General features: G+C 31.1%; 2 protein-coding genes across 3 annotated transcripts; one reads left to right on the forward strand and one right to left on the reverse strand.

Moving 5' to 3' along the window:
* Positions 1-1,405: 1,405 nt before the first annotated feature.
* Positions 1,406-5,657, reverse strand: LOC110696436 (neurofilament heavy polypeptide-like). Its single transcript, XM_021873722.1, has 15 exons — positions 5,591-5,657; positions 5,441-5,500; positions 5,179-5,322; positions 4,268-4,360; positions 4,094-4,156; positions 3,853-3,933; positions 3,698-3,774; positions 3,567-3,620; positions 3,358-3,450; positions 3,146-3,238; positions 2,802-3,020; positions 2,516-2,722; positions 2,379-2,441; positions 1,507-2,244; positions 1,406-1,428 (listed from the first exon to the last, which is right to left on the reverse strand). Exons 1-15 carry the CDS (start codon positions 5,632-5,634, stop codon positions 1,406-1,408), a joined length of 2,052 nt encoding a protein of 683 aa, XP_021729414.1. The 5' UTR covers positions 5,635-5,657.
* Positions 5,658-7,467: 1,810 nt separating this feature from the next.
* On the forward strand, positions 7,468-10,755 carry LOC110696509 (succinate dehydrogenase assembly factor 1, mitochondrial). 2 transcript variants are annotated; one of them, XM_021873817.1, is made up of 2 exons: positions 7,468-7,679; positions 10,178-10,755. In XM_021873817.1, the coding sequence occupies exon 2, from the start codon at positions 10,232-10,234 to the stop codon at positions 10,520-10,522; it is 291 nt and encodes a 96-aa protein (XP_021729509.1). In that variant the 5' UTR covers positions 7,468-7,679; positions 10,178-10,231; the 3' UTR covers positions 10,523-10,755. The 2 variants fall into 2 exon arrangements, with proteins under 2 accessions (XP_021729509.1, XP_021729510.1); XM_021873818.1 differs by having other exon boundaries at positions 10,181-10,755.
* The last annotated feature ends 419 nt before the right edge of the window (positions 10,756-11,174 follow it).

Consider the following 11,174-nt stretch of genomic DNA (forward strand, 5'->3'; position numbering starts at 1 on the left):
CGTCTAACAAAATAATACAATTAATAATGAATATTTCTTGTTTGTAAATGAACATTTTACACTTTTTAATTGAACATTATACCAGTTCTAGAAAATTCTTCAATTCTTTGTTCTGAAGCTGCTGAAGTTTTACCCACATCCTTTTCTCCAGCTGTATTATAAATCATCATTTTGGAGATACACTAAGTTAATAGTATTTACACATAATAATTAGAAATGAACATTTCTACTTAAGTTTATGTACATTATTATTAAATATATGAACATATTACCATTTGTTGAAATTATTGGTTGTTCAATTATATCACCAAGTGTTGAAAAGGTGGGCCCTGTTTCTGTTTAGGACAATTTAGACCACAAATTTAGAATTTTTCATATAAAAATTAGGATATATAGTCTCTTTTAGTTAGAATTTACCAATGGCTGGAGAAGGTGGAGTCAACCCCAAGCTGAAAGCTTTTCTGATGTCATATTCTTGTTCTTTTTCCTTTCCCTTTTTGGTTAATTTCTTCCCAGTCATTTGCTTCTCAGTTGTTTGCTTTTCAGACCCTTGCATCAGATTCTTCTCAGCTTGTGCAAGTGCATTTAGGAAATCCTCACTGCCAAAGAATTCTTCATCTTGGCTTAGAATTGATGGTTCCCTAGCTACCACCTTTCCTAAAACTTCATCAACTTTTTTCACCAAGTCATTTCCAGGGAAGATATCCTTTGCCTTCACCAATTTTGAAGAAAGCTTTGACAGGTTTGAACAAGTTGTTTTTACCAGGGAAACAAAATCATCCATAAAAACCTATATGAATGAATATTAAAAATTATGCAGTTGAACATTTCAGATTATACAAATGAACATTTATGTTAACAAAAGTGATCATTTTATAACCTTAGGACTTTCTTCAACTTCTGCAGCAATCCTTGGTAGAATTTTCCCTCTCCCAAATCCCAATTCTAATTCAATCTTCAACCTCTCAAGAACCATGTCTCTATTCCATGCAGATATGATAGGAATTGTTCTTGGAGGCCTTTTGTCTAACCTCTGAACTCTATCAAAATAGAACAACTACAAGAAAAAAGAAAACATGGAACAGAACATAAACAATAAAAAAAAGTGCATTTATTTAAATTTAAATGAACATCTTGTATCTAAGAATATACCATCAGAAATTGAAGAGGGCCTTTGTAGAACCCCTTGCCTTGCTGCTTTCTCCAATCAACATGACATTTGATAAGTGAGTCATATACAAACTGACACCAGTTCAAATTTTTTATGTTTTCTTTGTCCATCATAGAATAAAGAAATTTGAAATGGCATTGATTGTTTGATACACATTTCATCAAGCAGTTCACAGCCACTGCTAAAAAGTTAGTAATGAAATGTTCACTTGGTGGTCTGTTGTTGGTGAATTTATCATTTATGTATCCATTCACAATCTGCAAACAAAATGAACAAAACATTTATACTTTTGATCATTTAATGTATTTAAAATGAACATTTAAAACTGATCATACCTGACTCACTGATGGAGTTTTTTCCTGACCATGATTTTCTCCATTTCTTCAGAAATTCTGCATACTCCTCACTAATTTTATCAGACTTTGGCTCAACAATTGGAATTTCTCCTGTAGGCAAGCCATAAACTACCCTAACATCCTCTACCTCAATTTCTATTTTTTCATTCTTTGGTAGTTCAAAATACTGGCTATTTTCTTCAAAACTTCCCAATAACCAGTTACAGAACTTTTGATCAAGTTGAGGTAAACTAATGTCAAGAAGTGATCCTAACCCTATATCAATAATTTGTTGTTTTTGGGTAGGTGTCATCTTTTTTATCCATGCAATGAACTTCACATGTCCTCCTCTCTTTGAAGATTTCTCTTCCTCAAATTCATCTTCCTGAATTTCCTCAACTTCATCAGTTTCTATTGCTTGAACCATTTCAGTTTTCATTTTCTTTTTTCTCCTACCTTCAATCTTTCCTTCATCATACAGTACCATCTTTTGCTCCTCCTTTTCAACCTTTGCCTTCACTGAATTCCCTTTCTTTGCTTGTTTCTTCCTTGGCTTTACTTCTTCCTCTTCCTCCTCTTCCTCCACCTCATAATCATCCTCACTGACAGGCTCTTCTTCTGCTCTATAAACTGACTCTTCACTATCATCATCACTGTCAGGATCTTGAGAGGGTTCATCTGATGGTACTTCTTGTATTTTTTTTCTCTTTCCAGCATTTCTCTTGGCAGGACTGACATCTGAAAATTAAATATATAATTTTGTTTAAGTATTGAAAATGTACAGTAAGCAAATGATAAAATGAACAAAATTGTTTTCTCAAATGATCATTCTATATATAGAAATTGAACATTTATAATATATCATTATATACCTGCTTTTCTTTTGCCAGCAACCTTAGAAGTTTTCTTCACTTCTAGAGTTTTCTTTTTCCCACCTATATATTGAAATTGAACATTAATGATATACCATCATAAATGATCATTCTATACATTAAGATTGAACATTTACCCTTTTTGCCTTGGTCTGGAGGATATTCAGCAGGAGCACCTGCCATTTTTTTTATTGGAGTAGGTGCTGGAGGTGGTGCATCAGCTTCCTTTTGAATAGGAAAATTCCTTGTAGACATTCTTCTCTTCTGTCCTATTTTTGCGGTTTCTTTAGCAGGCTCAACATCCTTCTTCAGGCTTCCCTTTTTAGATTCATCTAACAGAACATCTATTGTTTTTAAAAAAATTTATGTTAGTATATTTGAAAGTGTAATATTTATTGTGTAACAGAAAAGTATTATGATTACCTTGGCTCCTTGTAATTCTACCACTTGGCACAACAACAAGGCTTTTGTTTTTGTTTTTCCTTGCAACCATTTTGTATCTTGTTTTCATTTTGGTTGACTGATCACTTTTTTGTGATGATGGAGCTGTCTCCTCACTAAGTTTTGTGGAAACTTTATCATCATCTTGATCTAGAAGATAAGTTTCATCCTCAATTTGAACAAAATCAGGTGCAATTTGTGCTGCATATGAAATGATCAAATATAAAAGATTAAATAAACATTATTAAATTGGATGACAAAAGTTTACTATATACAATATAAATGAACATTTCAGGTAATGAATATGTACATTTTCCACTATTTACCTTTCGGATCTGTTGTCTTTGTAGACTCATCTTCCACTGTTTTCTCTTTAGGGATTTTCTCCTTTTCAGGCTCTTTTTTTCCCTCTTGTCCTTCTATGAAAATTTAATTAGTTAATATTTATATATTTTTTTAATCTTATTGAACATTCAATATTATGTAGATCCAATATGAACATTTTATGTAATAAAAATGTACATTTATAAATTTTTACCTTCTACATTTGTTGTCTTTGGAAAGACATCTTCCACAGTTTTGTCTTTAGGGCTTTTCTCTTTTTCAGTCCCTTTTTTTCCTTCTTGTACTTCTATTAAAATTTATTTAGTTAAAATTTAATTTTTTTAATCTTATTGAATATTTAATATTATGCTTTTCCAATATGAACATTTTTTGTAATAAAAATGTACATTTTAAAATTTTTACCTTTTTCCACAGTTTTCTCTTCTATTGGCCCTTTTTCTTTCTTTTTTGCTTCACCTTCAAAAGTAATAGTATTGTTAAAATTGATATTTATGACTATTAAACAAAAATATTCAATAAATATGATCATTTACCTTTCCTGATTTCCTTGCTTGCCTTTTCCATTCTTTTGAGATTTCTCATAATTCTGATTGTCGATTCTTTGTACTTTCTGTAAATGTATGATATTAACTTTGAAATATATTCATTAATTGATTAAATTAATTCAATTATTTAAATTTAAACATACTTTGGGTTTCTCTCTATGTCTAAATGTATTTCTTGCATCTTGTCCTTTAATGTTGTTATTCTTGAATCATCTTTGGGTTTTCTGATATTTCATTAAAAATATGTTTGAATTTACAATTTTGATTAGTAAATAAAAAAATGAACATATAACTTATATTACTATTGGCCATGAGCAAACTTTTTTGTACTGATTTTCAAATGAACATATAGTCTATCTAAATTGAACATTTAAGTTTTCTTACTTTTGGCCAAGACTATTCTTTACTGGATTGCTTTGCACTTTTGGTTGAACTTCTTCTTGCTTGCTGAAATCAATATTAAGAAATACTTTAAATAAAAAATGCACATAAATTGTACATAAAATATACTGTTATAAAAATGAACATTTGTTTATATAAAATTGATCATTAGTATACCTTTCATCCCTGCTCTCTTTGTCAGTTGTGTTATGTGTAGCAGACACACTCTTAGTTGTTGCATTAGTAGCAGGAATGTTCTCACTTTGTTCACTTAAAAAAAACAGAATTATTTTATATAATATGATATTAAAGTATGAACTAATTTATACAATGAAGAAGATAATTAGTTATTTTGTATAAAGCTTTTATACCTTATTGTTTGATTTGTCTCTGGTGGTCTTGATTTTGACATAACAAATTTCACTCGAACCTTTTTTTTTTCACTAAAATTTTAAGAATTACCTAATAAGTTTGGTATATATATACAATGTACAATAATTGAATGTAAAAACAATTATTTTATACATATAAACTTACTTGTTTAAAGTGTATCTTTCATAACTATTACCATATTCATTTTGTTGTATAACCTTCTTTAGAGTTAATGGTTCAGATTTCCCATCTCTAAATTGAAGCAAGTGTATCACTCTAAATGGCACATCACTACATTATAAATTAATTACATGACATTAGTTTGAATGCATATCACTGAAATGATTATTATCATATTTATATATGTGCATGATGATTTAATGAAATGTATATTTGTTATTTAAATCTCAATGACTACTCAAATGAACAAATATACATATATGATCATAATTATATCTATAAATGAACATTATGAGTATCAAATATGATCATATACAATGATGTTTCAATGAAATGTACTTTTGTTTTTAAATCTCAATAAATACTCATATGAACAAATATAAATATATGATCATAACTATATCTATAAATGAACATTATGAGTATCAAATATGATCATATACAAATAACATATTAAACAAAGATAAAACCAATTTTATCAAATACAACTAGCATATTAGACATGAACATAATATATTCTGTAAATGACTAATTACCTTGGTAGTGGAGACATTGTTAAATCCGTACCAATTGACTTGTCAATATCTTTTAAAAGTTCCGGATCTACAATTGGATCATTTTGGCGGTTTTTTTTCAATTTGTCTACTCTTGACTGAAGAGGTACATCATCATCATCGTCTCTGTTTTATTTAATAAATTGTTAATGTTTTAGTTATTTTCAGTAAAATCTTAGAACAATTACTACAATCGCAAAAAATTTTAACAAAAATTAGGTTTTACAAAAGTTAGGGTTCATACATTTCTTCAGAAATTTTCAACAAATTACTCGTCTGTGAAGTATTTTTCTCCAAAATCATACTACAATTGCAAAAAATTAACAAAAATTAGGTTTCACACATAAAATCGCACTATAATTGTCATCGCAAGAATATGAACAAAATTACTTACTCTTTGGTAACATTTTGCTCTGATTTTCCAGTTTTATCTTCCATGTTCTTCTCTAAAGCGTTTTTTTTGCAAAATCACTCTACAATCACAAGGAAAAGAACCAAAATTATGCTTCATACAAAAATTGTACTAAAATCGTAATCAAATGAACAAAATTACTTACTCTTTATCAAAATGCTGCTGCGATTGTTTAATTTCATCTCGAATATCAGACATTTGAAGTAATTATGAAGTGTTTTGAAGCAATTTTGCAATAATTTGAAGAGAATTTCGTTCCGATTCGACGGTGTTGATGAGAGAGAAATTCTACAAAAATGAAGAAGATGGTTTTTAGAGAGAGAATAATTTGATATGGATAGTTTTTTTTTTACTGTGGTTAGTGGGGGTAGTTACTGTAGTTTGTGGGGGTAGGGGAAAAACGCAAAACGCTGCGTTTTGTAGGGGGTGTAGGTTATGGTACCTACACTAGGGTCTAGTGTATACTAATTAAGTCCTAAAAAGGTTAGGTTTAAACAAAAAGTTTTGGGCTCAATTTCTAAGTTTTTTAGGTGTTGGGCAATTTAGTTAAAAATTAGGCCCAACTCAATTTTGACCCAAAGCCCATAATTCGGCCCAAAATAGTAGGTTTGACATGATTTTTTCGACCTGACCAGAAGCATTGGCCTAAAATGGGCCATTTTCTTTTGCCAAAGCCTAGCTCGTGATCACCTCAAGATGATAAATTTATATTTTCTCCAATAATAAACGAAAGGGAAATTTGCCACTTACTACAGCTTAATAAGGTCTATTTGGGAATTACTTCCACAAATTAGAGAACTTCTAAATTACTACCACAAATATTTTAATGAAATACTATTACTACAAGGCCCCACTTTTGGCCAATAATGGCGTCATTAATCACCCTTACCCCTCCTTTAGCCTCGGTTAACCAACTAAACTACCAAAAAAGAAAAAAAATTAAATCCAAGGTAAAACCAACTTATCTCGTTGAATCAACCCTCTTTCCTTTCTTTCTCTTTGTTCGATCTTCCTCCTTCACTATCCATTGATTAAATTCATCCAAGCTTCCACAAATTGCTCAACGTAAGGCCCTGTTCAGTTCACTTAAAAAAATAATATTCATTAAAAATAATTTCACTTCAATAAAAATAATTTAAGTTTAACAAAAATAAGTTCAGTTCAGTAAAATTAATTTCAATTTAGTAAAAATGATTTCAATTCAGCAAAAATCAGTAACTCTGAAGAAGAAATATGATAGAAAATCAGTAAAAATAATTTCAGTTCAGTAAAATTAATTTCAGTTCAGCAAAAATAATTTTAGTTCAGCAAAAATAAAGTAAAGTGAACGGGGCCTAAATGTCTAATCACCTCTATTAAATTCATTTATAAGGGTTTTCGAATTCTAGGGTTTTCACATTTTAGGGTTTATGGCTTTGATTTTGGTTGATTAAAATAAGGCTTTTGTATTTTTCTTTCAATTAAGCTAGTAACTAAGCATAATATATAATTTGATATGGGAAAATATTTTAATTTGTACAAGAAGATGCCTATGTTTAGGGTTAAAATCTGCAAGTGTGGGTTGGAGACATCAATTATATGAAGTCATGGACCAAGGGAAACCCAAGGTTCATAGCAGAGTGTTCTTTAATTTGACTTACATTGGAGTAAATTTTATTTATTTTTTATTTATTTATTTTTGTTGTAGTTTAGTTGGTTAAGTAGAATTAAACCAGAATTAAGGGTGATTAATGACGTCATTATAAGCCAAAAGTGGGGTTTAGTAGTAATATTACGTAATTTTGTAAAAATATTTGCATTAATAATTTACAAATTTTTTATTTGCAGTAATAATTCCTAAATAAGCTTTAACGCGGGTAATTTGTCAAATTAGAAAGAAAGAAAAAAATCTAAGTTGAATTCATTTTCTCTTTGGTCGACTCGAGACTCGACTCGTTCCATTGGAGTTGGCCTGGCTTAATAATACCCGTATAATCGAGTGGCCATTAATACAACTTTACGAATCGGAATTCTTTGTATTGCAATTCTTCCAGAAATCTGCTCACCTTCTATCTTGTTTATGGCCACTTTTGTAAGCATTTCTTCCTCTACTACTCCAATCTCTTTCTCTTTTTCTACCGTTTGTGTTTTGGATGGGTCATTTTTGAGCAATTGTTTGCTGGTGTGATTTGAATTTGTCAATTATTATGGAAATTTTATATTGATTATGAATTACATTTTTTATAAATTTAATTTTAATTGAATATTGAAATTAATTCGTCTTGTTTTTGCAACTTTTTTGGTGATTTAATTTGATTAAAATTTACATTTATAAGATTATTGCTGATGATATAGCATGCGAATGAAAATTATGGATTATTGTTATGCAAGTGTTTATTCGTTGTTGTATGATTATGAAGGTGAGGCTCCCAAGTCCCAAAATATGCGATTGATTCTGGGAATTTTGTCGATTTATCCAATTTTCCTTGAATTTATTGTCACATTGTATTAGTGTATTGTCGGGATTTCACTAAGATGCCCTTTGTAGTATGTAAGTGGCGGTATGTTTGGAAAAATAACAATTTCTTTTAGTTTCTTAGTTGGATATGTGACACGTTTTTTGGACATCCCAAAATGGTGTACATGACTTTTGATTCTCTGACTTAAGTGCTAAAAAGTTGGAGAGAATTTGATGTAGTGACGAAACTCTCACTTGAGAATGTTATAAACCGAAAGTTAGGACTTAGGAGGGAAACTATATGCCCCTCTACCCTTTTATATTGTGTTTGGATAAAGAAAGGGGGAGGAAGGGGAGGGGAGGGGAGGAGTGGGAAGAATGATGAGTTTTCTTTTCAAATCTCTCCATTGTTGGAGAGATCAATTGCTTACAATTTAATCTTTCCGCATTTGTTATCCCAAATAAAAGATACTTTATCCCTCCATTTTCCTTCCTTCCATTTCTGTAAAAGTTTGAAAGGGCTTAGAGAGAACAAAGAAGGGAATTCAACTTGTTGGAAGAGAGCAGGAAGAAATTTTCTATGAACATTACTCAAAACATGTTATTCAGTGTTGCTTGACTTTGTAATCCTCCTAGAATTGATATTTGATCTATGAAGTCATGAGCTGCTGTTGCTCGTTTTTGAAGAGACTTCATCATTGGATGGATAGTCAACTTGGGTTTTGAAATAAATTTATTTGAGTAGTATAGAGTTGCTTTGTTTTGGTTTATTCTGATTCCAGCATCCAAAAGGGGTTTTCTTCTCTCTCTCTCTTTCTCCCCAATTAATATACTTTATGTGCTGCATATATGCTCTCTTTCAATCAATAAACGCCCTTTTCTAAAAATAGAGCATAAAAAGTTATTCTCTTTTCCGTATTCTTGTATGGAATTGCTTCGCGGACTCTAGGCCACTGAAAATGTTCAAAGAGTGCCGATTGTCTCTTCAATCAGCTTCATGCAATGTAAGTACGAGGAGTCTAGTAGCCTAGAAGTTTTACCCTCGAGAACTACAGCCCTAAGATAAATTGTGGGTTCATTGCTATAATGCGGAATTTCTGAAGAAACTGAGCTAGATAACAAGGGAAAAGTTTCCACAAATTCTGCAACTAATCTGATTCTTCCTTTATACAGAAATAATACTCCTAAGTCCTAAGACAAGTAGAAGGCATGGAAGCATAAAATGAGAAAATAAAGCCTCTTGCCCATGCTTTCTAATAATTGTCTACGAATCCCTGACTTGACTGTATCAACTGACCTCTATTCGTTGATGAATTATATATGCGATGATTTTTTTTGGGATATACTTTGGTTTGGTAAAAAGTCCACAAGCTCTAAAGCAACCAAAATCTTCTTGTTTTTTTTTTTTTTTTTTTAGGCAGTTCCCTGCTTTTTACATGAGGGAATTTGTCCTTGTACTGTTAAAAATAGAATGGAGAAGTTGTAGTGTATTGACAAAGAGGCTCTGTGACTTAAAATTTTACTTATGTCATGTATCCAGTGGCACTAAAGAAGAGCACAAAGCCCGGATGGCCTGCCTTTTTAATTTTTTTTCTTTGTAATTTGCTTTGTTAAGAGAAAACTCTGATGAAGTTTGGTCTTTTCCCAGTTGGTCATTTGAGACTTTGATATTTAAATAGTAAATGACGGGCCAAAGATATCTGATTACACAATTGGAGTAAAGCTATTATATCTACATAGTGCCAAACAGTGTAAAACTGTTTTACAGAAGCTCGAAATTTCCATGGCCAAACACTCTTAGACTCCTGTTTCTCAAAAGTTTTTCTTCAAAACTGTATCTGGAAAATTACTACTAGGAAACAGAAATAACTGAGGTCTTCTGGGTATTTGTCAAGAATTACAACTATATGATTACTTTGTTGGGATAAATGCTTTGTTGAGATATTATTAATTTTGAATGAATTTTAGCTGTTGTTCATTTTTCTTGTTTTTGTGATTGGTAGATAACAAAATTTTGAACATGAGGTCTGTGGGCAAGAATTGTCTTTATGATGCTATACATGATACTATGATAGTGGCTTGAAGTCAAAAGTCATATAAAGGACTGATGCCATTTTTTTTAATCTCTGAAGCAGCATTTTTTTGAGCTGGACTAAAGCAATATAACATCAATTTTGGCTTATGCTATGGGAAGCACTGGTGGACAAAAGCTTTCAGGATTGCAGAAGCATGTCCTGAATCTTTACAGAGGTTTTCTGCGAGCAGCCCGTACCAAACCACCTGAAGGTCGTCGTCAGGTTGAATTGATTGTATCTGAAGAGTTTCGCCGCAATTCCAAGCAAATTGATCGCAAGAATTTTGTTTACATAGAATACTTGCTTCGACGTGGTAAAAAACAACTTGATCAGATCAAGAATAGTGATATTGTCAGCTTGTCATCCATGAAGGTTGGTGGGGCTGAGAATAAAGATACGTAGGTCAGCAGCCGATGCCATCAGTTATGGTAGGAAGCTAGTTGAGTACAATAAGTTCTGTGACATCTTGATAAATTTTCTCATAATCGAGCATTTGTCTCTGACAAAGAATCTTATTGTAATTTAAGAAAGCAGGAATGGTTTCTATGTCAATAGGAAATCCTATAAAATTTGTGTGCACCAGTTCTTGCATCAATATGGGTGGCTAGACAGAGCAATTGGGAGGATTCCTGTCATATTTCAATTTCAAATGGGATGAAAATTTTCAGGTTACTCCCTCAGTGTTGCTCTGGTTATTGCAGTGGCTAGATCACACATCGTTCTTTTGAGTTTTGTGAAGGGACTTGTTGCACGTACATTGGCTCGTTCCATAGGCCATAATAACTGGTGGAAATTTTTATGAATTTCTATTTAATCGTCATAGTAAAGTTGCATACAAAAAGTTCACATATTATTGTTTGATTTTTAAGTGATTTCAAAAGTGAGAATTGAAATGTTGAAATTCAATTCCAAAATTATTGTTTGTTAAAATATTGAAAATTTGAAAACCAGAATTCAATTTCATCAAAAAAATAAAAAAAATAAAAAAAAAATGATGCCTGCTTTTTTTTTTCAGAGAACATTAGATATTATAATATTTGATCCCAAAGCAAGG

The sequence above is a fragment of the Chenopodium quinoa genome, unplaced genomic scaffold, assembly GCF_001683475.1.
Source record: "Chenopodium quinoa cultivar QQ74 unplaced genomic scaffold, ASM168347v1, whole genome shotgun sequence".
NCBI classification, from domain to species: domain Eukaryota; kingdom Viridiplantae; phylum Streptophyta; class Magnoliopsida; order Caryophyllales; family Amaranthaceae; genus Chenopodium; species Chenopodium quinoa.

Bases quoted from the DNA above. Each gene is read 5' to 3' on its own strand.
- LOC110696436 (XM_021873722.1), bottom strand. From the start codon at position 5,634: ATGGAAGATAAAACTGGAAAATCAGAGCAAAATGTTACCAAAGA. The intron at 4,361-5,178 runs GTAATTAGTCAT...GTTTTTTTTAAG, and splicing joins ACAATGTCTCCACTACCAAG to TGAACAAAGTGAGAACATTC. The intron at 1,429-1,506 runs GTATGATCAGTT...TTTTGTTTGCAG, and splicing joins AAACTCCATCAGTGAGTCAG to ATTGTGAATGGATACATAAA.
- LOC110696509 (XM_021873817.1), top strand. From the start codon at position 10,232: ATGGGAAGCACTGGTGGACAAAAGCTTTCAGGATTGCAGAAGCATGTC.